At 42.9% G+C, this 27,738-nt stretch overlaps 1 long non-coding RNA gene and 1 gene segment (V, D, J or C); one reads left to right on the forward strand and one right to left on the reverse strand.

The window, feature by feature from the left end:
* Positions 1–27,738, forward strand: part of LOC137315219 (uncharacterized) — a 98,204-nt gene that overhangs the window by 25,288 nt on the left and 45,178 nt on the right. The gene's annotated exons all lie outside the window — the stretch shown is intronic.
* LOC137315166 (Ig heavy chain C region-like) lies at positions 4,255–24,625 on the reverse strand. The segment is given in 8 exon segments: positions 4,255–4,941; positions 6,069–6,389; positions 10,773–11,090; positions 11,167–11,469; positions 13,022–13,331; positions 22,718–22,765; positions 24,062–24,360; positions 24,502–24,625. Coding segments are annotated over 8 exon segments (2,025 nt in total).

A 27,738-nucleotide genomic window follows, 5' to 3' on the forward strand; every position in this document is an offset into this window, starting at 1 on the left:
GGGTTTCTAGAACCAATAGATTGATATTGTTAGAAAGGTGGTCATGTTGAGAACAGATTAGATACAAAGGCGCTGCAATAGAATGAAACCGGCAATCGTGAGGGATACGGCGTATTCGAATTTGAACTAACGGAACATAAGAATATAGTTAACACATTAACCAGCCCGATATCGATTACGGTGATTTTCAGAATATTGGGGGATCGCTTATAGTGATAGTAGAGTTCAGATATTGTATATAAACGGAGGATTGATTTTACTCGGCAAATATATCCGTCCATTTTACGTTTCAGCGAATAAAAAGCTTTACGATGCTGATAAGTGCTTTCCATTAAAATTAATTTCGCATTTGAAAGCTGATAACAACAAAATGAACGAAATTATATCTAAAAGAATGAAACTCGATGCCATTCTGAACAGAAGGTGATCTGATTATCGGACCAAATCTCTTGCGGCTCACAGAGAATGACATAAGAGATCGGCAGTAAAGCGGGGGCAGGGAAACACTGCGGGCTAAAGATTCAACTTTGACTGATCAGCGCACTTTATGTTCGACTGTCGAAACCTTTTGACATTTTATATCAAATGTTGCTTGCAGATACAGACACATTCTGAAATAGGACTATATATAACTATTTTACATTGTCATCTATACAGTGGCGTTAGAGCTGCATCATTGTCATTAGATTTAGTTGTAACTTACGGTGATGACGCTGACATACTGTTGGGTTTCGTATTCCTGACGTGATATATTTCTTCAGTAATTTTTTGTTTTTTCTATTATTATTATCTCGTGCAATCTATAACACACCGCAGCGTATATTCCTGGATGGTGCCACTAATATTCCGTGATATAAACACGATATGTACGTTTACCCCGTACGTTTTGGCCATGAGAGTCAGAATTGAAAATGAAGTTAATAATTCATTTAAACTTCGGAATGTGTCACCACTGACAAATCTCGGATCATGTAGACTCTCAGGTTATGATAATCCTGGCCGATATTTCGGGAGGTGGGGTGAGGGTAGGGCTTTGTATTTGCATTGAGTGTGGGCGATTGGATTCTGAAACTCAAAGCATCATAATCGCAGTCGTGACTGACCTGGCGCAGAGTAAACTTTGTCTTATTGTTACAAATACGTATGGTCATTTAAAATCATAAGCTTCACTCTACGAGTGTTATTCTACATTGAACTGACATGCTGCGTGATCGAAATAGCACCAAGCTGGGCCGCAAAACCGACCCCAAAGCAAGTCCTGTCCAACTACACCGAAGCTGAATCTACGGTGAGCTATCCGAGTTCGAATGCACTTCTTTAGCATCATCTGATTACATATTGTGGGATTCACAGATTGGCACCGTGAGAAGGACAGCACATCAATTTGCTCACTTACTCGGTGCAGCTGGGCATACGTCGAGCCACGAACTGAAGGATGTGTTATTTGCAGTGTGAGATAAGCAGCACAGCGAGATATCCTCCAGCATGGAGGCATACCACACCCCATATAACTGCGGCTCCACCAACTCACTGAGATATCCACCGGAATGGATACTTACCTTATCCAATAGAAAGGAGGCTCCACTAGTTCATCGAGATATCCACCGGAATGGATCAATAACATACCCCTTAGAATGGCAGCTCCACCCAGTCACCGAGATATCCTCCAGCATGGACAGATACCATATGTGATGGAACGGCAGCTCCTCCAGATGGAGGTACCAAGATTCAGCAACATCTGCTTGGCTCTCCGCCAGCCAGTCATGATAGTTGCCCAATGTTGGATACGTGAGCGTATTTTCCCATACCTGACCACCAGGTGCAGCCTTCCCTGACCTGGCCGATCTCAAAACAATTGTTTAGTCTCCTGCCTTGTGACTCCCACAGGATACCAATTGTAACAGAAACTTAACAGAATGAACTGTGTTTGAGGTGATTGGTGTAATGGCTTCGTGCTGTTCTGTTTTTTGCAAGACTAGTTTTTTCCCGCCTTTCAGAAGGTGGTGAGTCTTTACAGATGGGCCTGGATGTCGCCCTGCCCACCAATTCTCCAACCTGGACAATTTGTTCAGGCGGAGCGTCTGCGCTTATCAAGTTTCAACGGGACACTCGAAATAACGTCCTGTTTTTCTCTTGGGAAGAAAATGCAGCGCCACCGTTGGCGGCAAGGACTCGCTGTCGGCTGGGATTCTCAAAGAATATTCTTCATCTCTGTCGCTCAGCTTTCCATTAGCCGAATCTATGTTTCTCCCTGACCTGTGTTTTAACTGAAGTGATATCAGCCAGAATGACGACGATGATAAGAAACAATGGTTCCACTTCATAGATCGCCTTTCACCCCTACAGGAGGTCCCAAAAGATTCACAACCAAATAATTACTTTTTAAAGTGTAATCGCTGTTACTTTTATAAACAACCCCGCAGCCAATAAACCCATAACAAAGGTCTAAGAGCATCACTTTCGTTAATGGGACGCTTAGTCTGTTTTTTTAAATAGTGTAGGTTCAGGACGGAATATAGGTCCCAGATTGCGGGAGAGTTCGCTGCTCCTTTAATCTCCCATGGGATCTTTAACACCCAGGTGAAAATTCCGACGGGGCCCAGGAGAAGCGTCTCATCTTAAACGCCACACCTTCGACAAAGCAGCACCCCCATGATTATTGTGCTGGAGTGTTAGCCTAGATTATGGGCCGAAGTCCTGGAGAGGAGCTTGAACCCAGAATCTTCGAATTCAGAACCGAGAGAGCTGTCAATGAGCCAAGATGACACGAAACTGATAAGAGGATAGTTCCAAACTCAATGAAACCTTTTACAATGGCATGGATTGATAGTTCAATATAAGAACAATAATACTTTCATTTATACAGCGCCTTTAACGCAGGAAAACGACTCAACGCGCTTCACAGGAGCGCAATCAGACAAAATTTGATACCGAGCCATATAAGGAGATATTAGGACAGATGACCAAATGGTTGGGTAAAGAGGTAGGTTTATACAGGGTGTTAAAACAGAGAGAGTTGGAGAGTCGCAGAGGTTTAGGGAGAGAATCTCAGAGGTTAGAGCCAAGGCAGTTGAAGGCACGGCCGCCAGAAGTGGAGAGATGAAAACCAGGGATGGACAAGAGGCCAGAACTGGAGGAACGCAGAGATCTCGGAGCGTTGTAGGGCTGGAGGAGGTGACAGAGATAGGGAAGGGACGAGGGCTATGGAGGGATTTGGACAAGAGGATGAGAATTTTAAAAATGAGGAATTGCCAGACCGGGAGCCAATTTAGCTCACCGAACACAGGGGTGATGGATGGACTGAAATTGTTGTGAGTTAGAATACGGACAGCAGAGTCATGTTTACTGAGGATAGAAGCTGGGAGGCTGTCCAGGATACCATTGGAATAGTCGAGTCTGGAGGTAACAAATGCATGGATGAGAGTTTCAGCAGCAGATGGGTTGAGGCAGCCGCAGAGACGGGCGACGTTATGGAGGTGGAAGTAGACGGTCATGGTGATGGAGAGTATCTGGAGTCGGAAACTCAGCTCAGGGTCAATAAGGAACTCGAGGCTGCGAACAGTGGGATTCAGCCTCAGACAGTGGGCAGGTGGAGAGATGGAGTCGGTGACTGGGGAACAGAGTTGGTGGTGGGGACCAAAGATAATGGCTTTGGACTTCGCAATATTTAATTTGAGGAAATGTCTGCTCATCTAATACTGGATGTCGGATAAGCAGTGTGACAAATCAGAGAGAGTGGAGGGATCGAGAGTGGTGCTAGTGGGTTACAATTGGGTGTCGGCAGCATACATGCAGAATCTGACATTTTGTTTTCAGATGACGTAGCCAACGGGCAGCACGAAGATGAGAAATAGGAGGATCCAAATATAGATCGGTGGGGGGACTCCAGAGGTAACGGTGTGGGAGCGGGAAAAGAAGTCATTGCGGGAGATGCCCAAGCAACGACTGGATGGATAAGAATCGAACCAGGCAATCAACAGCCTTGGTCAATAATTGTCATTCGAAAGGGTGACCGGATGTTAGTCGACCTTTATTAATTCCGTTCACAGGTCGATAACTCATGGGTCAATTTAAACCAGAGAATGAATGTAACCTGATTAAAATCATCACGAGTGTTTGTAAAAAATTGGGGAATTGAAACGTGTTGCTCAGGTGGAATATTAGACAATGGACACCATAGATTTCTGGATCAAGGTTTAAACCATCATCACCAAGATAACACGTACACAAACAACGAATCGGGAAGTCAGGAGGTTTTCATTCTGCATTTATTGCGATTTGCGGAGCCACATACAGTCTAAAGCATCATTTCCTGTTTATCCAATAACGTCACTGAACCCTTCAAAGAATCTTCAAAAATATTGCAACTTGTATCAAGCGGTATTAAGGTTATTCACCATTATCGGATTATACCCGTAATTATCCTTCATTCACTGATATATTCTCATAGATTTGCGAAATATCTAAACAATCGTTGGCTGATCTGGAGGCTGACTCAGATGCCCGAACATAACAGGTCTAACACTTCTATAGAAAACAGCTATTGAACCACGGGGGGTTATGTACACGATTGAAAACTGTCGGTTAGAACTAGTGAAACATTAACTAAAGTAGGTTTACCGTAAGATTTATTTATACTTCTGTGTAAATTCATTGTGAGAGACGGGTGTCCCACTAAACAGGAGTAAGTGGTCCCGCCGTTCCACTCCGCTGCGGTGACTCTCAGTCTGCTGACAATGGAGCTGGAACCACTTTCCTTCTCCGTGTCCGGTTGGGTGGTGTAACCTGAATCCAAAAGGGTGTCATTGGCCATCCACGCGACGTAAATCTCGGCAGGGTAAAAACCGGTTGCTAAACACACCAGGGTTGCCGTCTTCTCAGTGTCAATCTCGACCGCTGATGGAGGCAGGACGTAGACTTTAGGAGGATACATTCCGTCAACTGGAAAGAGAACAATATTTGTTAAACTGAGTCTGTCTCTTGTCCGTCCTTCACTTCGCATTCCCGTCTGCTGGTAATTTGCGTCTTTGGACAATTGGAATTGTTATCTGAGAGAGTTTACACATTTCTCTGCGGGGCCATGGATTTCTTTAATGTTCTTTCTTTTGGGAGTTTTCATTGTGACCTGATGTTATTTTGCTAAGAGTTGGGGACAATCTCATATTTGGATAACGATGATACTGTTGTGACGCAACAGTTTCAAACCGCTTACATTTTTCTCGCTATTCTTTACCCGTGGGGTGAATGGCAGGATCCCGGACTATGTTTCACTGATTATAAGAGCATTTCATGATATCATAGAATTGTTACGGCCCGTCGAGTACGTGCCGTTTCTCTGCAAGAGCAATCCAGCTCGCCCCACTCCCCTGCCCGATTCCCGTATCCCTGCAAAATTATGTCCTCTGGTTCTTGACCCTTCATCCAATGGGAGCAGTCTCTCTCCATCGACACAGTTTCGACCCTTCATGATTTTGAATACCTCGATCAAATGTTCTTGTAAACTTCTCTGTTCTAAGGAAAACAGCCCCATCTTCTCCAGTCTAACCACGTACCGAAGTCCTTCATCCCTGGAACCATTCCATTAAATCTCTTCTGCACTCTCCCCAAGGCATACACATCCTCCCTAAAGCGCGGTGCCCAGAACTGGTCACAATACTCCAGTTGTAATCGAACCACTGTTTTATGAAGATTCATCATAACCACCTTGCTTTTGCACTCTCTGCCTCTATTTATAAATCCCAGGTTCCCCTAAGCTTTCTTAATCGCTTTCTCAACCTGCCCTGCCACCTTCAACGGTTTAGGCACATATACCCCCAGGTCTTTCTGTTCCTGCTCCCCTTTCAGAAATGTACCCTTTAGTTTATATTGCCTCTTCTCGTTCTTCCTTCCTAAAGGTATCAATTCACACTTTTCTGCGTTGAATTTCATCTGCCATGTGTCCGTCCATTCTACCAGCCTGTCGATATCATCTTGAAGTCTATCACTATCCTTAATGTAGAAAATGAATGATCTTTGACGACCATTGATGGAGTAGGGTCAGTCTCAGAACGAATATTATCTGTGCTTACCCTTTACTTTTCTGGTGGAGATTTTCACTGGTGTTGGCAATTCAATGTCTTCCACGAAGCACAAATATTCAACCCCACTGCCCCATTCTGTCGTGGTGACTTTCAATTTACTAACGATTGTGGATTTACTTCCATTCCACTCAGGAGCCTGAGTCTCCACTCCTTCCGTTCTCCGACTCCCATCCACTTGCCAGGACACGCTGACGTTTTCTAAATCGCTATAAACGACTTCACAAACAATGGTCGCTGTTCGTTTGGTCCAAATCTCTTCAAAAGAAGGGTTCAGTATGATGACAGAAATGTCTGTCTCATGACATACACCTGGAAAGAAGAGGGAATGGTCATTTCAAAGTGTCATGTTGAAACCACGGGTAATAACGACTGCAACATACTCAAAAAATTAAATTATACTTACTGTCGGCTGTTATGAGTTTTCTCAGCTTATTTCTGCTGAGCTATTAGGACAGAGCCCATCTGGGCTCGTTGCTTTCTTCCCTCTGGCTTATTTGGATGATGTCCTCCACAATATATCCGACCATTCCACTATTCGAGAACTGACTGGTTTTAAATGGGGACCTCATTTTGCCCGCTCTGGTGATACAAACCTTCACCAATCAGACTGACTGATGCTGGATGTCAAACGCTGCCCTGTGGCCTGTATGTGGTGGGTTCCAATAAACCTCATGTAAAGGTCCTATATTTTGCAGTCCTAAAGCTTGGGTCTGAAATGACATTGCCTCGGTCCGACCAATCAAATCAACGGCGAAAGCAAACGTGCCCTCAGCACCAATCTGCAGATGTTCTGCACCATTTGGCACCGATTTTGCTCTTTCACTTAGAGAAGGTAGACAGTGTCGAGAAATACAAACTGCCACTCAGGCCGAGGAAAGAGCGCTTTTGGAAGGTTGAGCTTTAAGACGCATTGTTTGAAGAGTGTAAAGTGAGGAAGTCCATGATTTGACGATGATATACCTTGTCCACACTTGCTCGATATCTACACCTTGAGAGCAGGAACGGAAATACTACCAGAAAGTGGGAAAACACTCCTCCAGTTTTAAAGTGAAAGAGTCACTCTGACCGTCGAGATCGTTACTTTATACATGAGATACAATCTCAAAGAATCCTCACACCGCGTTCTCGTTGAAAGCTTAATGTATTACTCTGAAAATTATAAACGCCGCCTTCATTATATTCAACTGGGATGTCAACTCTGAACTATCCAACACCCCCACAGTGGACCAAAGTGACGGGCCCATTGGCAATGGGCACGTCACTTTGGTCCACTGTGGGGGTGTCCAATATTAAAACTTTGTTTTGTAATCTTGCACTAAAATTGCTCCGTTTCTTTCAATGATGCCAATGCTCCAGAGGGGAGTGTTATAAAACCTGTTTCCAGACTGATTGTAATCACTTCCATTCTCTCTCCTTCCAGCTTCTCAGATATGACCATATACTTGTCTACAGTGATCTCTGATTTAAACACATTAGATTATCATCCTTCCATAAAATGAGTGGGGTTTATTTCACAGTGTGTGTTCCAAGGTCACTCTTATCTGAAGGGGTTTGGCCATATCTTCATTTCCAAAAATGACCATCCTTTAGCAGTAAAACGACATGATAGGAGGGCAAGAAGAAAACAGATGATTGGTTATATCAAGATGAATCATCTCCACAAGTTCAAGCAGGAAACTGAGTTACAACACAAAAGTATTTGGAAGGAACGAGCAGCAGAAATTTCACCTGAAGGAAATGCTGTGATTGCAGCAATGAGATCTTTACCTCAGTCTTCTAAAATGAAGACAATGGGCGACTTTAGTTTCGGGGAAGATTGACCTGGGATCTGTAATATACTAAGGGGAGAAAAAAGTGTGTGCTGCAAAGGAAGTCGAAGCCTTTGATTCACATTGGATGAGCAGACCCGACGGGATAATATCGTTAATAACAACAGAAAATGCTGCAAAAATCAGTAGCTCTGCGGCATCTCTACACAGAAAGGATAGCGTGGGGCTGAGGAGGTCAGACAGTTCCAGAGACTGGGTTTGAGTTCTCAGTAAGGATCTTACAACACTATCTATCTTTACAGATTCTGACGGGCCTGCACTGTTTTTCTCGCAATTACTATTCTAATTTCTGATTTACAGCATGCTAAGTTTAGTTTGAATTTTAACTGTACTAATTGGGATGTATTCCTGGATTCCCAACGAACGAAGTAAGGAAGCTTGCCAGACTCCTCCTGGTAGTTTAAAAGTCTGTTAATGCATGGCTCGCACCTGAGGGCACTACGATGCCACATTGGAAAATTGGAACCAAACCCAAACAGGGAGAATCATGTAACAGTTTATGGAGCAGCAGATCTGGAGGAAAAGTCTGATGTACGTTTTACAGGATATTATTAATGATCGTCTAACAAATCCCAGTCACAGTGGAGTGAAATTGGTACAAACTATTGTTCTGGGAAGTCCACGTTAGGTTTTATGCCGCCACTGGGCTATTTGAGTAGACACCTAAATGCACTTCGATTTTCAGAAGAAACATCATTAAAAATCAACTTTCTCGGTCTGTGCAGAGCACGAATTATCAACGACCTAATAATAAATTGGGCAACCGCTGGAAAATGGCCTTGGTACCATAGGTTAATGGTGCTGGCTTTCCTGGAGGGTAATTAGTTGTACTTCTCCACAACACTGTAGCGTCGATCCGCTGCTGCTTCATCTAATAAATCAAGGAAAAGTCAACTGACATTTTCACATTTGTCAAAGACTGTTTTTGGAGTGGTCAGAATTGAGCGACAACCAAAAGGCATAATTCAGGGGCTTAACCTTGATATCTGAGGGAGCCAAAGATTGAGTGAAAACGTACAGAAGTTCTTATAGCAGCAACAAGTGTGGCGATTGTAGTTGTAACGATGTTCTTTTACTCTGACTCTCATTCACCTGAGTTGCTGAAATAAACCGTGTCGGTGTTGGGTGAACTTCAGTCCGCTGAACATTCTGTGGAAATCTAATGATCCGGGAATAGGACTAGAAATAACAAAACGAACAAGACTATTTTCATACATACGGAAGGTGGTAAAACCTTGATTAGGTCCCAGGTCCCGCGCTGAACTTTCCTCCCTAATCCTCTCCGCCTCTCCCCCTCCTGCTCCCACTTTCAGACCATCCTCCAAACCCAACAAGCTTTTGGTCACACCTCATAATCTCCCCTTATTTAACTTGGTTATGTTTTCCTTAAAACTCTGTGCAACAGTATGAGGCGCTTAAAGGTGGGAAATAAATGTCTGTGTTTTATTGCTAATCCGGTACAGGCTTCACTGAGGAAGGTCGCCTTGGGTATCTCTCAAGTGGCCATTCTTCGTGAATCAGCAGAATGAGTGCGTTTCAACAGCCTACTCTACGGTGGAAGCAGCAGAGCCCCGTCCAATCCTGCCGTCAGCAGAGGTGCAAACACCCCGACTTCAACTAGGTCTCTCCCAATTGGAGGAAGAAACAAGAACGGGTGTCTGCACAGTTACCCGGATGTGCGTAGTCCACCGTAACTTCCAAAAATCTACCAGTTGAGATCAGTTAACTCAGTGAAGATCGGGAGGTGAAACACAGGAGGAGGAGCCCGAGTTTGAGTCGAATAACAGTGTTTGCTATTATATCCCCTCTTTTCCTCACTGGTGTATGAGAACTATAGGTTGCCCTCCGTGACCTCATCCAATAGTCTATACTTTCTGAGTCCTCCTATGCAGTATCAGCAGGCCATTGTACAGTGAGGGCATCGCAGGCAACTCCTATCTTGTTGTTCCCAGAGTGACCATACACGCACTTATCATAGACCAGGAGCAGAACAATGCGCTATTGCCACTTCACAAATCTATGGACACTAAGTCTGATTATAAGGTCCCGAACGCCACCAGGTGAGATCAACGAACTCAGCAGTAATCGGGGATCCAACCAAAGATCTAGAGAAGATTAAAAGTTTCCCCAACCCTAGCACGGTGGTGCTGGGCCAGTTATTGAGCAAATGAGTCAATTTGATTGAACAAAAACAATTCGAATTGAAACAAACTAATCACACGAGCGGAGTTTACACTCATCAAAACAAAAGGTCACATCATTGGGTTCAGTCAATTAACACGTTATTTGTCTCCTCCTCTAACGTATAGCGCTGGCGGTTCGGAAGATTTGAACACTTGAAATGTACAACGTTCCTCACATCAATTGGTTCGGTGCCCTGTGAAATGGCTGTTTTTTTTTTTGTCTTGAATTTCGCTGCTGGCAACCACTCAGTGTCCAGCTAAACCTAAAGCAGGAAGTGCAGAGTGAAGTAAACGCCACTCAAAGTCTTCTCCCCACATAGTATGGAACACTCTGCCTGGTGAAAAGTGGATTTCGTGTCTTCAGATACTGCATATTGTTGTTTAAAGAAAGCCCACAATCACCAGGGTACCGCGCAGTGAGGTTAAATAGATCCTTATCCTGCCCCTTCTTACTATTGGGTCCTCACATAGCTTGTGGCGGCGAACACATTCAGAGTGCTGATCATTTTATCGTCTAATTGCTGCCTGTGAAATAAAGCCGCATTAATTGATAGCCATAAATGTTGTTATATCTGTAACCTAGAGGGATGTGAGCGCTAGTGCCTGTGTGGTTCGGGTTTGGCCTTAGATTTAAGTAAAAATCATTATTGTGTGAAAGTATTTTGAAAATCTGTCCGTACCTTCCAGATTGCGGATGGTCGCCTTCACGCCGGATTGTGAAGGGGGATGTGAGGCGGTACAGGTGTATCTTGATCCTTTCTTCCATTCCTCTGAAGGCAAAATGAGATTGCTCCTTGTGCTGAAGGTTAGGTCCTGTTCAAGAGCACTGGGGAAACTGGTAACGTTCGCGCTTAAAGCAGCTCCGTCCTTCTCCCAGGAAACGATTATATTGTCAGGGTAGAATCCTGTTATCAGACATGTGAGAGTCGGGGCGCTCCTACTTTGACTCTCCTCTGGTGATGGAGGAAGGAGGCGGAGCTTTGGCTTCATTGGCTCGACTGTAACGGAAGTTCAACAAGTGTTAGTCTTCCATCCATTGCCATTCGAAATCATGTCAAAAGATATTTAACTCACCTCTTGTCTTTCCGATTCGTTTTAATACCGGAGGAGATGATTGATCCTGTTGTGCCGAACACGAGTATTCAACCCCGCTATCCCACTCTTCCACGCTGCTGGTCAAGTGGCTGATGGTCAGGTATTGGTTTCCATCCTTTTTAGCCGGTTCAATTTGAACTCCTTCATTCTTTATCTTTCCACCCACTGTCCAAGAGATGGTAACCTCAGTGGGAACCGTAGAGACCACTTCACACACCAGGGTGGCAGTTTTATTGAGCCAAACTTCGACAACGGAAGGGTCTCTGAGAAATACCGCGAGCTCTGTCAGTGAGAAACGAGAGATTCAGAATCGGGGCGATGATTTAGTGTTGATGATTTCGGAAATTTAACAAGGATTTTAATTTGATTGATAATCCATAACACGGCAAGGTGTGACCATGTATCTTACTGATTATTATTGAATTTTTAAAAATAATTTTGGTGTTTGCGCGTATGTTGAGTCGAATCAAAACTATGTACAACTCAACGAAACTAAGAGAGAGAGAGAGAAACAAGAGACAGAGAGAGAGGGACATAGAGAGATAGAGCGTGACAGACAGATAGGGAGAGAGGCAGGGAAATATACTGATGGAGAGAATCAGAGAGAGAAGGACAGAGAGAAAGAAAAAGGAAGAGACAGGCGAACAGTTAGAGAGAAACAGGGTGAGAGAGCAAGACAGAGAGAGATGGAGAAAGGGGGACACAGAGAGAGAGAAAGGGACACACAGAGAGAAAGGAACAGAGAGAGACAAATTGAGAGAGACAGATATTGAGAGACAGCAGAGCGAGAGAGAGATACAGACAGAGAGAGAGAGAGGGACAGAGATAGAGAGGCACAGAGAGAGACAGCAGAGAGAGATGTAAGGACTTGCACAACACCAGGTGAAAGTCCAACAGTTTTATTTTCGTCACCTGACGAAGGAGGTAAGCTCCGAAAGCTTGTGATTTAAAATAAAACTGGTGGACTATAACCTGATGTTGTGCAAGTCCTTACATTTGTCCAGCCGTGTCCATCACCGGCATCTCCACATCATGACAGAGAGAGAGAGAGAGAGGGAGAGAAAGAAAGAGAGAAAGATTGACTGAATTCTACAGCTCAGATGGCCATTCGGTTCATCGTGTCTGCTGGCTCTCTGAATGTGCTATCCACTTAGTCGTATTCCCCGGCCCTTACCCGTGTCCTTTAAACAATTTTTTTAAAAGGAAGAACAGCTTATTGTTGCGGGTTTTGTGACCGTATCTGTAGGTTCAATCTTTATACAGCACCTCCTCTCTGTCTATCTCTCCCTCTTTCTTTCTGCTTTTCTCGTTTCTATCTCCGTCCGTCTCTCACCCGTTTCATTTTTTAAAACACATTTTTGTACTGATATCCAGTATCACACACAATAAATCCTCACAAATGTAAAAAGTAACAGAACCGCATTGTTAAAGTTTGATCCCTAGTGTGTAAAACATACATTTCTGCTCTGTTTCCTTCCTGTTTCACGTGGATTGATCTGGTGAATTAATTAAATAGGATGTATCACAATTATTTGTAAATTGCTTGCAATATCATAAAAGTGTTTGATCAATGTGTTACCCTGACCATAGAATAATATTCATGTATTTGTCAAGATCTCATAGTCATGCCTTTTGCAACATCCGCCTGGCAGCGAGCACCTTCAGGAACCTCAGCCATTGCTGCTGAAACATCCCCAACTATCTTTACTGTCTCACTGCACCATAAACTGGCACAGATAAATTATCACAATAACATCCCAACTAATCCAATACTGAGAAAGAAAGTCAACATGTTTCACCTGTGCAAGCTTGTGAATTGGTTGCATTTTCTCACCTGATGTTTTTCTAATGTCTTTCCGCTTGTTACTGTTGGTTGCAGAATGGGACACTTGGCAGCTGTAAAGAGACCCGCTGTTCCATTCCTGCAGGGTGACTTTAAAGAGACTCGTGGAGCTAAAATCACCATTCGAATTTTTAACTGGGGATGTGGTTGTAAAGCCCGATTGTACAGCGTTTCCGTTCTTCTGCCAGCTCACTGCAATGCTTTCTGGCTGATATTCGCTGATGAGGCAAACCAGTTGCACAAAACCCTTTGCTGTCAGTTCGTCACTTGCAGAGTAGAGGAGACTGATGATCGGTGGAGTAAGTTGCACTGAGAAAATTACAATGACAATTAAACCGTTTATATCGAGTCCTGGCCAATATTTATTCCTCAACCAACACCTAAAAACAGATTATCTGGTCAGTATCACGTTGCTCGCAGCCACGGACACCTTCAAATTAAACACACATGGATGCATTGAAGCTGGGTTTAAATGTGCTGATATTACAGTGGGCGTGTTGGGATAAATGAGTTCCGGTCATGAACGAACATTCAAATAATGTTCTTATCACTTGTTAATTTCGGAGTGAATAATGATCAATTTATTTTAAGAAAAATATCTATACTGTCCAGTGGTGTGTAGTTGCAGTCAGATTTTAAATGTACATCGATTATTGTTACCAGTAACATGCTTTAATTTTCCTGGGGATGGAGCAGTTTCATGCCGTCACTTTACCGGGAAATATTTTGCAACCGGCGTTTCTTAAGGAAGGAGTTGTTTGGATTTCTGGACGATTGCAGCAGCGAGTTTGTAAATCAGAGGTCAGAGACAGCAATGGTTTTGGTAATGTTAGGCGAAGGAGTGATAGAGTTAAAATATTTTACATTACAGAAGGTTTCATTCGGCCCATCGCGCCACTACGGGCTCTGTGGAAGAGCTATCCGCTTCCCAGTGGAAACTCCGCTGGACCCGCCCCATGGCTCACAGCGGGAGAGTACATGGGGAAATTGTAGATTCCCGGCCCGTGATATTATATCTATTCACCTTAAGGGAGCGATAATCAGGGCTGGATGTGCGCAGTCCGATTCTCCTCTTCTTTCCCGGTACATTCTTTCTCAATATTTGCCTTCTTCCTTTTAACCTAATTTCCAGGGCTACGGGGATGAGCAGAGGAATGGGTCTAATTGGATAGCTCTTTCAAAGACCCAGCAAAGGCACAATCGGCCGAATGTCCTCCCCTGTGCTGTACCTACTATGATACCATGATTCTGCAAACAGCATTGTTTATGGTTGGAGGTTCCGTGTCCTGACAACCATCTCCATAATAAAAATAAATCTCCAAATATCTCCATTCATCTTTTGCTGATGATCTGAAACTTATACCCACGAGTTATAGCCCACGGTAAACAGTTTCCCTCCATTTAAACTTATAACCACGAGTTCTCAACCACGGCAAATAGTTTCCCTCCATTTACACTTATAGCCACTAGTTATAGCCCACGGTAAATAGTTTCTCTCCATTTAAAATTATACCCACTAGTTATCGACCATGGCAAATAGTTTCCCTCCATTTAAACTTATACCCCCCAGTTACCGCCCACGGCAAATAGTTTCTTTCCATTTAAATTGATACCCGCTAGTTATCGACAACGGCAAATAGTTTTTTCTCCATTTGGCTTATCAAATACAGTTACAATTTTACTGCCGCTTCACTTTCTGGTTCTCAAGAAAATAGCCCACCTTTCTCTCCATTACCTTCCCACCGAATCTATCACCCTCCCTGGCCACGATCAGGGACTGAACCAGACCGCTCTAAACCTCCACGTCCCATTTCACACTGAGCTGAGCTTCCGACCCCGTATCCACTCCATCACCAGACCGCCTACTTCGACCTCCATCACGTCGCCAATCTCCGCCCCTGCCTCGGCCCATCTGCTGCTGAAACCTTCATCCATGTTTTTGTTACCTCTGGACTCGACTGTTCCAATGCTCTCCTGGCCGGCCTCCCACCTTCCACTCTCCGTAAACCTAAGCTCATACAGAACTCTGCTGATGGTATCCAAACTCTCTCCAACTCCCGTTCACCCATCACCCCTGTGCTCACTGACCTACATCGTCCCCCAGTCCAGCAACACCTCGAACTTAAAATGCTCATCCTTGTGGTCAAATCCCTCCATGGCCTCGCCCCTCCCTATCTCTGTAACGTTCTCCAGCCCTACAATTCTGAACCTTGTTCACAAATCACTCCATCGCCTCGCCCCTCCCGATCTCTGTCACGTTCTCCAGCCCTACAATTCTGAACCTTGTTCACAAATCACTCCATAGCCTCGCCCCTCCCTATCTCTAACGTTCTCCAGCCCTACAATTCTGAACCTTGTTCACAAATCACTCCATAGCCTCGCCCCTCCCTATCTCTAACGTTCTCCAGCCCTACAATTCTGAACCTTGTTCACAAATCACTCCATAGCCTCGCCTCTCTCTATCTCTGTAACCGTCTCCAGCCCTACAACCCTTCGAAATCTTTGCGATCCTCGAATTCTGGCCTCTTGCACATTCCCGCTTTCCATCGCCCCACAATTGGTGGCCGTGCATTCAGCAGCCCAGGCCTTAATTTCTGGAATTGTCTCGCTAAACCTCTCCGCCTCACTCCCTCTCTCCTTTTTAAAACGCTCATTAAAACCTTTCTCTTTGACCAGGATTTATTAGTGACTATCTAATATTTACGATGTCTGACTTTGGACTCCCCCACAAGTGGAAACATTTTCTCTACGACTAATCTATCAAACCCTTTCATTATCTTAAAGATCTCAAGCAGGTCACCCTGAACCTTTCAATTTCCAGAAAAAAACAACCCCAGCCTGTTCAATCTTTCCTGACAGGTATATTCTCTCAGTTCTGGTATCATCCTTGTGAATCTTTTTTTACACCTTCTTCAATGCATATATGAGCTCAATATATTTTTTATAATATGGAAATCATAACTGTGCACAGTACTCCAAGTGTGGTAAAAGCAAATTTCTATACAAGTTTAACAAAACGTCTCTCCTTTTCAATTCTATTCCTCTAGAAATGAACCCAGTGCTTGGTTTGCCTTTTTATGGCCTTAAAACATGCGTCGCCTCTTTTACTGATTTGTATACCTGTACCCCGAGATCCCTTTGCTCCTCTACCTTTTATCCATGCAGTATATGTCCTCCTTATTCTCCCAAACAAAATGCACCACTTCACAATTAAATATATTGAAATTAATTTGCCAATTACACGCCCGTTCTGCAAGTTCAATAATGTCTTCTTGCAACCTGACGTATTCTACCTTTGTATGAACAACACCCCCCGATTCCCGGTCCAAATTGTTCATATAAATTTGTCAGCAACTGTGGCCCGAGCACTGATCCCTGTGAAAAACCACTTCCCAACTTCTCCCATTCTTAGTAGCTACCCTTAAACCAATCTCTCTGTTTTCTAATTTGTAGCCAGCTTGCTTTCCATTCTGCTACCTGTTCCCTGACTCCACATGTTATGACATCAGATGAATCTACAATGCACTACAATATCGAATGCCTTTTGAAAATACAAACATATTCCATCTACTAAATTACCCCTTGTCTAACCTTCCTTTTACTTCTTCAAACAATTCAGTAAGGTTGGTCAAGCATGTCTTTGCTTTCTGACTATTCTTTATTATATTTTCGTTTTCTAGATGTTTTTCTGTTACATCTTTGAGCAAAGATTCCATTATCTTTCCTAACACCGACGTTAGGCTAACTGGTCTATAATTCCCTGGACTTGTTCGAATCTCCTTTTTAATATATAATTGTCACATTAGCTGTCCACCAGTCTTCTGGCACTATTCCCTTTGCTAATGAATTTTATGTACATGTAATAGTGCGTCTGCTATCTCCTCCCTAACTTCTTTTATTATGAGCTGATGAAATCCATACGGTCCGGAGGTTTGATCCTCTCTATGCTTGATTAGTTGATCAATTATCTCCCCCCTTTCTATTTTAAATGTCTTAGTTTGTTTTATCTTTTCTTCTAATGTCCTGCCCACATTTTTATTCTCCCTGGTAAATACTGAGGCAAAGTAACTGTTCAATATTTGTGCCATTTCACTGCTCATTACCTGCGAGTTTATCTTATGTTTCCCTTTGTGGCCCTAACCCTGTCCTTTCGTTATTTATCTGTCTGTAGAATACTTTACTGTTCCTTTTTTATATTCCTTGATAATTTAATTTTGTGCTTCCCCTGCAAAGTCTTTGCGAATGTTGAAAAGGAACGAATTTATTTGATTAACAAACCCATTATTTGGTATCGTATCAACCGCCTGATACGGCCTAGGACTAATTTTAAGGTTATGCCTCCTTGTTCTACATTCCTCAAACAAAGGCAACAGTTTATCTCTATCCACCATATTAAATCTTTTAATAATCGTAACACATTAATTTGATCACCCACTAATCTTCTTTAATCAAGGGAATGCACGCCTAGTCCATGCAGTCTTGCCTCATATTTTAACCCTTTTAGCCTCGGTATTATTCTGGTGAATCTGCGTTACACTCCCTCCAAGGCCAATCTATCCGTCCTGGTGTACAGTGTCCAAAATTGAGCCTGGAAATCTGTAGAGTTCTTCGAAGAACTGTCGAACTAAATTTGGCTGAGAGAACTTGCCGTTTACATATCCATGCTAGCTGTCTTTAATGAAACGATGTCTCTGCAAGTGAATGTTAATTTTCTCCAGTAACATGACTCGAGAAGATGATCCACCACTGACAGTAAGCCGACGGCCCCACGGTTATCCTGTGTAAACCTTTCTCCCTTCTTTGATAAAGACATTACCTCGGTCCTCTGGCAAAAGTTCCACATCCTAGGATGTTTGAATGTTTGAGGGCCGAGCATCTGCTTTTTGCTTCTTGTCTATTCTCAACATTCTAGAATAGAATGAGTTCCACCAATTTTCTCAGCACTCCTTATTTATCTCTAGTTATTCAATCTAATTGAACCTCACCCTCCAGCTCAAACCTTCCATTCCCATCAAAACATTATTCTGTAAAAGCCGAGACTAAGTCCTTGTTTAATATCTCTGCGATTAATTCATCTTCCTGCAGAATATTTCCTTTTACATCTCTAATCTAATCCCATCTTGAGGTTAGTTGATTCCACTTTTTAATTCTACTCTTAGTATTTCGATTTGCCCAAGGAACTTCCGAAAAATCTTCTTCACAACTTCCTAAATAACATTTCCAAAATCCCTGAATCCAAATTTCAATGGACTATAAACCAGTCGCTGCGAGAGCGCCGTTTCACGTTGGTTAGAAAGAAGCACAGCGAGATAAAGAGCACATTGTTTTCAGGGTAGATCAGAAGACTGGGGAAAATTTATTAAAATCAGGCTCCAGCCATTCGGGAATGTGCTCCTCAAAATTTGCCAATGACTGAAATGAACAGATGATGAATCATTCCGAAGCGTCCAGCCAAATTCACAATATGTGCTGTGGGCCAGAGATGTTTCGCGCTCTGAATGTCTGAAAGTGAGATATCCAATCAAATAGATATACTTTAAGTATGCAAGGAACATAGTATAACACAATTGAAGCCTATCGCATTAAAGGGGCAGTGGCTGCCTAGGTACGAAATTGGCTGAGGGACAGAAAGCAGAGAGTAGCGGTAAACGGTTGTCTTTCAGACTGGAGGGAAGTATACAGGGGTCGGTATTAGGAGCACTGCTCTTTTTGATATTTATTAATGACCTGGACTTGGGGATACAAGGCATAATTTCAAAATTTGCAGATGGCACGAAGCTCGGAAATGTAGTAATCAATGTGGAGGATATTAACAGACTTTAGGAGGACATAGACAGACTGATGAAATGGTCAAACACGTGGCAAATGAAATTTAGCGCAGTGTGTTGGAAGTGATGCATTTTGGTCGGAAGAATGAGGAGAAACAACATACATAAAATGGTACGATGTTAACGGGGGTGCAGGACCAGAGAGACCTCGGGGGAGATGTACACAAATCTTCGAAGTTAGCACGCCAAGTTAAGAAGGTTGTTAAACAAGTAGATGGGATCCCGGGCTTTATTAATAGAAGCATAGAGTATAAAAGCAAGAAGTTATGCTAAACCTTCAGATATCACTGGTTAGACCCCAGTTGGAGCATTGTGTCGATTTCTGGGCACCACACTTTAAGATGGGTATCAAGGCCTTCGAGAGGGTGCAGAGGAGATTTACCAGAAACCAGGGATGCGGGATTTCTGTTACGTGGAGAAACTAGAGAAGCTCGAGTTGTTCTCCTGAGAGCAGAGAAGGTTAAGGGGAGATTTCACCGAGGTGTTGAAAATCATGAAAGGTTTCGAAAGGGTAAATAAGGAAACACCGTTTCCAGTGGCAGGCGGATCGGAAACCAGAGGACACAGATTTAAGGTCATTGGCAAAACAGCCGGAGGCGAGATGAGGAGATTTTTTTAAGCAGCGAATTGTAATGAACTGGAATTCACTGCTTGAACGGGTGGTAGAAGCAGATTCAATAATAAATTTCAAAAGGGAATTCGATCATTAATTGCAGTGAAAGCATTTGCCGCACTATGGGGAAAGAGTAGGGGAGTGGGACTAATTGTCTAGCTTTAAAGATCCGGCACAGGCCCGATGGGCCGAATGGCCTCCTTTTGTGCTGTATCATTCTATGATTCTATGATAGGCAGGGTTGGGCTGGATTCGGACAAAAGCCTTCAAAATAATGCTGCTGAAACAATGAATTAGTCAGAGAGAAAGAGATAAATCTCAAAGGACAACTTCAGATGCTTTACAAAAGTGAAAAAAATGATGCAAATCTTTGAAAAAAGGAAAGATGAATTAACGAAACTACGAGGTGGAAGTGAACAAGTTATTTATCGGGACAACGACGACAGAATGCAAGTACGAAATTCGCCATCCTTGTGCAAATTGGGAGATTATATATAAAGATCTCCCTATGATAGTGGGAAAGTGAATACCATTGACATAGATATTAATACCATTGCTTTATTCCTTTTTTTTCACTCAGAGGAGGCAAGGAAGGATATTAACCTTAAACATCACTGTGGGCCGTCTCAGGGCACCACGATTAACGCTCGAGTTTCCTCAGTTCACTCTTCTACTGCAGGGCCCGTTTTTTAATAAACCAGTTAACATCTGGTTTAGTGCAACGGACAGATTAAGTGGATGGTCCTATGATTTCGGAAGAGAAAGGTATAAGATTTAGGATTATTTAAACTGGGGAGTAGCAGTTGTTTTGGGAGCGAATTCATGGGAGAACAATTTGCATGGATTTGTGTAAAGGAACCAATCGGAGTTTCTGCCCGCGCACATTCTTCTGTTCTTAGAAGGTTTTTCCTTTCGATAAGTGCGGTGTTCTATGTCTGCGATGAAACCCTTCCATTCACCACTGTTTCTAGTACAATCTGCATCTCATTGCTCCCGTTCATAAAGAGTATTCTCTAATGTTACTGACTTCCACATTTTGGGAGCTTTATGCTGGATATTTTCTCAGATTCAATGCAGGGGCCATTATGGTAAACTGCTCTGGTATCCGGTAAGGATGGTAATCTACCTTCTCCTACGGATAGAGTGTAGATCAGCTTTACCCTCTATCTAACCGAATCTGTACCTGCCCTGGGAGTATTTAGTGGGAGAGTGCAGAGGGAGTGCAACTCCGTATCTAACCCGTGCTGTAACTGCCATGGAAGTGTTTGATATGACAGTGTAGCGGGAGCCTTGCTCTGTATCTAACTCTGTACCAGCGGTGGGAGTGTTTGATGGGACAATGGAGAGGGAGGTTTACGCTGTATCTAAACCTGTGTGGTACCTGCCCTCGGAACATTTGTTTTAACAGCGTAGAGGGAGCTTTACTGTTTATCTATCCTGTGCTGTACTTGCACTGGGAGTGTTTGGTGGGACAGTATCGAATGAGCTGTACCCTCTATCTGACCCCTACTGCTCCTGAACTGGGAGTTTTACATGACACAGTGGAGAGGGGGATTTACTCGATAAATTCATCGGCAATAAAGCGCTTTGCAATAAAGATGCGTTTATAAACGCAAGTTCATTCCTCTTTTCTACCTATATTCTACCTGACCAGGGAATATTTGGTGGGATTGTGTCGATCGAGTTTAACGTTTTAGGATTTTTAAGGTAAATATTTTCTCGGATTCAGTGTCGCTTGGTATCCATGTATGCGGACCCGCCCCTCCCATCATCTGCACCGAGGCTTAACCTGTCCAATCTCCAGGCAAGCGATATCCAGACCATGGGATGGCAAAAACATCCCCCTTACTCTGCACATCAGCTCAGGGATTCTCCTCTCTTCGAAATGCTGACTGAATATCCAGTCTATCAGACCAACACTCAGGTTCCAAACAAACACATTGTTTCTTGAATTAAAATAAGTAAACTGACAGTAAAATGTATAAACAGTGAGTCAAAGACTTCACGATTCTCCCCGAGGCATAAAATAAGGAAGTTACCGTTTACTTTATTTCTATACATGAATATTAAAAGAGAATTTCAATTATCACACTCAAACCTACCGCAGTTTCAATGTTCTCTGCTACTCGGCACAATCTAAAACACAGAGCGTTTCTGTTGTCTGAAATACGAGTGTCCAGGAGACTGGCTTCCATGGAAACAGGCCTCGCACAGACCTATAGTATAGGGGGTGAAATTGGTCTGCGCCAGTAACGCGACACGGGCTGCGAGCGAATCGCCGGCCTGTTTTACACCGCGCTAGACCTTCTCTCCACTGAATTTCACAGAACGATAGTTCGAGCTCTTTTTGGAGATTCGGGTAGTTTCACTGTCCGTTTTACTTGGTTCGATCTTTAGAACATTCGCAATATTTTCCAAGTCCGTGTGAAGGACAATCTGATGCCATGTTTCAAGGCGGCCGATTCGCGATCGCCCGTTCCGCGCTCCTCGATCAGATCAATTTCACCCCCAATCATTTTCTTTTCTTTCTGGGTCACTGTGACGCATGCGCCGTTAATCCAGAGTCACAAATTTCAAGATTCGAACAGACAATATATTAAACGGTTCGGTACCGGTATTAATTTATCATTTTTTTATTTAATAAGGGATGATTTTAGAGGGGGGAAAGAATTCGTACTCAATATTTTCTTAAATTACGCGTTGAATTAATCCCTTGTTTGCAGCAAACTTTCCTCGCCCCAGAATTGTATAAATTCTTTGAATCAGAAATACTGTGTAACAGGAATATACTGGGCCGCCTCAGTGAGGAGAATAACGGCACTGGGCTGGTTGTGTTCGAACTGTTTAAACTATCACACCCGTGAGATTCATAACTATTCAAATCAGCATCTTAAATGATCCATAGGTGCTAAGTTATATATTTTAAAACAGGCTTGTTTAGAGGTTCGTTATATATTTAAATATATGTTCGTTATATATTAAAATATATGTTCATTTTGACATTCGTTATGTATATAAGCGTAGGTTCGTCATACATTTAAGCATAGGCTCGTTTTATTCTCGAGCAAAATCTCTTTTGGAAAAGATTATTATGTTTAAAACAAATAAACTGACAGCGAACCTAACAGAACCTCCAAAAACAGCTTCAGCTATTGCCCTGTTCGTTTAAGGCCATTTTAACGAGAACACTAATTCTTCATATGTTCTATGAAAAAAATCTTAGTGATAATGTAGCAAGAGAGGTCACTTACCAGAGTTCACAGTCAGCACGGTGCCAGCTCCATCATAGTATTGGTAATAACCACAGTCATTCAGATCCCAGTAAGCCTCGTTCAAAAAGGGTCATTGAATCTAAGGTCCGTTAATAAATACACCAAAACACACGGCTCCAAGGACCTTTCCAATACACTGGAGTCATTAATCCAGCTTCATTTTCCGTCAGTTTCTGTCCATCCAGATATTTACTATGTGCAATGCGAACTCCTGTCGCACTGAAAAAGACAAGGCATTGATTTAAGATCAGGGAATTCAGCTCGATTATAACCAAAGGTCGGATTGGAATTGATTTCAAACTCAATGCAGTAACAACCATAAGGTAGAAAGCACATTATGCAGACACCTTCACGAGTAGTAAAACAAATAACTGTTGGAGAGGTTTGTGCCGTGACCCGAGTCACTGTGTCACACCAGCAACACATCGCTTCAGATCAGCACAAGAAATCCATTGGTACAAACATCACAGAAATCCCTTCAGATAGTCCGAGATATTGATTGAAAGTAATTCAAATCATTGCCTTTATTTTGGGATCCCAGTAGACGTTTAGAATTCTCAGTCGCTTATGCCAATCCTGGAGAAATATCAATGTTCCATTATGGATATGATTATAACATTTCCACAACAATCAACTAAATTAATAGACAAAAGGTCTTAACATATCGGCCAGTGTCTGACAGAGACAGTGAGTATTTGACGGTGAAGTTTTTAGCCATCTGGAGAATAACCTGTATTAACTTTGTATTAAGAGGTTTGGGTACAGTTTATGTGTTACGGGAATCCAAGATTCATTACTGTGGTATACCCAGCCACACAGTCACAGAGACCAGTGCAAAAAAGGTGCCATATGAATTAATACAAGAGCCTCAGGTCGAGACCCATACTGTAAACCACATTCCTGCCATAATACCTCTGATCAGCGATTTTTACATCCAGGAGTATTATCCATCCAAAATACTGAGTATCGACACTTCCTAATTAAGCAACAGATAAATACTGCTCCTTTTCCCATAACAAAGTATGCTGATAGTTTGTGCATTACAGGAACCGTCTCCTCGATTGCTGTGGCTCCCATAGTACACAGTGGTACAGCCCAGTGCAAAAAAAAGGTTCACCTGCGTAACTGTAAGGAGAACAGCCGCGCTGCATATCCAACTGTCCCGTGCCGGGGTCTTTGCTGCGGACATTGTCACCAGTTATTTACAAACCTCCCCCAGTCTCAGACAGGAATCAGCGGCTGCACAGTGAAAGATTCGGTGAAAAAAGCGAAACGACCCGTATTTTCTTCTACGGGAGGTTAGAAGGTGTTTTTGTATTGGTGAAAGCTCAGACTCATTGCTGTGGCTCTGAGCTTTGCAGTAATAAGTCGCGCTGTCTTCAGCTGTCAGGTCGTTGATTCTCAGAGAAAAAGACTTTGCTCCCTTGTTGACTGATTCGACAAATCGTCCGCTAATGGATATGCGAACCCAATCTTTTGTACCCGGATATTGCCGGAACCATCCTGTGGTGTGCAACCCACAGTTAGTATCGGTAAAGACGCAGTTGATTGTCAGGGATTCGCCTGCCTCTTTTGTGGCCGTTCTTGGTGTTTGGTCGACTCTTGCACCGAAGGCATCTGAATGGAGAAAAATATATTTAATACATCGCGTCTCTGAAACAATACAAGAGTTAAAATCAAGGCAATTTCCACAATTTAGACGCAGCCGCTCAGTTTTATCCAATGAACATTTAATCTCTTTTAAAAAACTGCACTTACTCGGTAACCAGGCTAAAAGGACCGAAACCCAGAAAATATTCATTGTTTCTTCACCAGCAGTGAACACTTTAAACAGGGCCAACTCCAGACCTCAACACCGACTGTGCTGTGTAACCGTGTGGATCTGAGCACCGTCCTTATAAATCGCGAGAGCGTGAGCTTATTTGCATAGGGCAGAGTGAGAGACCATTTGCAGTGAGTATAGCTCGCGGTTTGTGATGGGTTGCATCATCTCCCCTATATCCATAGACAAACGAGTGAAATCTTCATCCAATTAACATGAGCAGATCAGTGGAGATATGGAGCACAGGCTTTATGGGAAATATTTTGGGATGTTTGCATCCATATGGATCTTGCTTCCATACTTCTCGCAGTGTAATAATTTGGTGACACTTTAATGATATATTAATAATGATATCCGCGCTTATATGTCAGTTTAACACAGGAAAAGAAGCAAAATGCGCTCACTCAAATAATTACTACTATATTTTTTTACGGTGACAAAAGGAGCGGCCGCCATGCGGTAACCACGAACCCCAAACTTCGCAGCGTCCACATTAATAGAACCGGACCTGCAGTTTGGTTTGTGATGTGGTCTCTTGACCTTTAATAATCCAGTTTGCAATGTACACGAACTTTATGAAAGCCTTTAACAAGTTAATACAGTGGAAAATATGTAAAGATTAAGGATAGAAATAAGTAGAGCAGAGCAAACTGGATTAAAAGAGATTAGAAGAGAGGAAAAAGAGAGCTCGCGATATTCAGAGTGGTTAGAAGTGGTTGGTGATATTCCACAGGATTCGGTTCAGAGAGCTCACTATATTCAGAGTGGTTGGAAGTGGGTAGTGATATCCCACAGAGAGCTCACTATATTCAGAGTGGTTGGAAGTGGGTAGTGATATCCCACAGAGAGCTCACTATATTCAGAGTGGGTGGAAGTTGGTAGTGATATCCCACAGAGAGCTCACTATATTCAGAGTGCTTGGAAGTGGTTGGTGATATTCCACAGGATTCGGTTCAGAGAGCTCACTATATTCAGAGTGGTTGGAAGTGGGTAGTGATATCCCACAGAGAGCTCACTCTATTCAGAGTGGATGGAAGTGGGTAGTGATATCCCACAGGATTCGGTTCAGAGAGCATACTATATTCAGATTGGGTGAAAGTGGGTAGTAATATCCTACAGGATTCAGTTAAGAGAGCTCACTATATTCATAGTGGTTGCAAGTGGGTTGTGATATCCCACAGGATTCGGTTCAGAGAGCTCGCTATATTCAGAGTGGTTGGAAGAGGGTAGTGATATCCCGCATAATTCGGTTCAGAAATCTCACGATATTCAGAGTGGTTGGAAGTGGTTGGTGATATCCCACAAAATTCGGTTCAGAAAGCTCACGATATTCAGAGTGGTATGAAGTGGGTAGTGATATCCCACAGAGAGCTCACTATATCATTAGCTACATCATTAAATAAATTTAAAACAGAAATAGACAGTTTTTCTAGAAGTAAAGGGAATTAGGGGTTACGGGGAGCGGGCAGGAAATTGGACATGAATTTAGATTTGAGTTTAGGATCAGATCAGCCATGATATTATTGAATGGCGGAGCAGGCTCGAGGGGCCGATTGGCCTACTCCTGCTCTTATTTCTTATGTCCTTATGTTCTTATACTATTCAGAGTGGTTGGAAGTGGGTAGTAATATCCCACAGAGAGTTGACTATATGCAGAGTGGGTGGAAGTGGGTAGTGATATCCCAAAGGATTCGGTTCAGAGAGCTAGCTATATTCAGAGTGGTAGGAAGTGGGTAGTGATATCGCACAGAGAGCTCGCTATATTCAGAGTGGTAGGAAGTGGGTAGTGATATCGCACAGAGAGCTCGCTATATTTAGAGTGGTAGGAAGTGGGTAGTGATATCGCACAGAATTCGGTTCTGGAGACACTTCCATTCATCACGTACACCGATGATCGGGATCTAGGCCTGGGGAAAGTGGTATCGAAATTTGAACGTGATACCAAAATAGGAATATAGTTAATTATTTAGAGGACCAAAGGAACCTTCTCGAAGACAATTAGGGATGGGCAATGAATGCTGGCCTCGCCAGCGACGCCCACATCCCGTGAACGAATAAAAAAATAAATAAAAAATAAAATGGGAGAATGGGCTGAAAAGTGGCAGATAGAATTCAATATCAGGAAGTGTGAGGTGATGCATTTTTAGAAAGAAAAGAGTAGCAATTATACTCTGAATGGAAGTAGACTCAGTGCTGTGTAAGAGCAGAGGGATTTCGGATACGGGGTTCACAGGTCATTAAAGGCAGCACCTCAGGTTGATCAGGCTATAGAAAAGCTCATGGATTTCCAGGTTTATTATAAGAGGTACAGAATATAAATGCCAATAGGTGATGATGAGCCGATATCAAACCTTAATAAGACCTCAGTTAGAGTACTGTGCGCAGTATTGGGCTCCACACGATAGGAATAATATTACAACACAGACTGACTAGGATGCTGCTTCAATCCTGTGCGCAGTATTGGGCTCCACACGATAGGAAGAATATTACAACACAGACTGACTGGGATGCTGCTTCAATACTGTGCGCAGTATTGGGCTCCACACGATAGGAAGAATATTACAACACAGACTGACTAGGATGCTGCTTCAATACTGTGCGCAGTATTGGGCTCCACACTATAGGAAGAATATTACAACACAGACTGACTGGGATGCTGCTTCGTATGAGAAACATAAATATGAAGAATGATTGGAAAATTAGGTGTTTTTTCGCTCGAACATCTTTGATTATGGGTCGATATAATAGAAGTGTTTAAAATGATGGAAGAATGGGACAGGGTAGATAGAAACATATTGTTTCCAGTGTTTGAGGGATCAAGACAAGAACCCACAGATAAACTATTAAATGTAAGAGATTTAGAACAGAGTGAAGGAGAAACTTCTTCACACAGCGGGCTGTGAGGCTGTGGAATTCACTTCCAAGGTTAGTGGTTGAGGCAGAAACTATGTCAACATTCCTTTGGTCCTCTAAATAATTAACTATATTCCTATTTTGGTATCACGATTAAATTGGACAGGTGGAGGCGGGAAAGTGGCTGTACGGATGTGGAAACCGGGTGGGTAAATGTGATAAGAACTAGTTGCTTGCTTGGACAGCAAACGGCGACACAGACTGTTTGGGTCCAATGATCTGTTTCCATGTTGTAACTTTCATTTGGTTCCATGTATTGC

Source organism: Heptranchias perlo, unplaced genomic scaffold, assembly GCF_035084215.1.
Source record: "Heptranchias perlo isolate sHepPer1 unplaced genomic scaffold, sHepPer1.hap1 HAP1_SCAFFOLD_54, whole genome shotgun sequence".
Taxonomy (NCBI): domain Eukaryota; kingdom Metazoa; phylum Chordata; class Chondrichthyes; order Hexanchiformes; family Hexanchidae; genus Heptranchias; species Heptranchias perlo.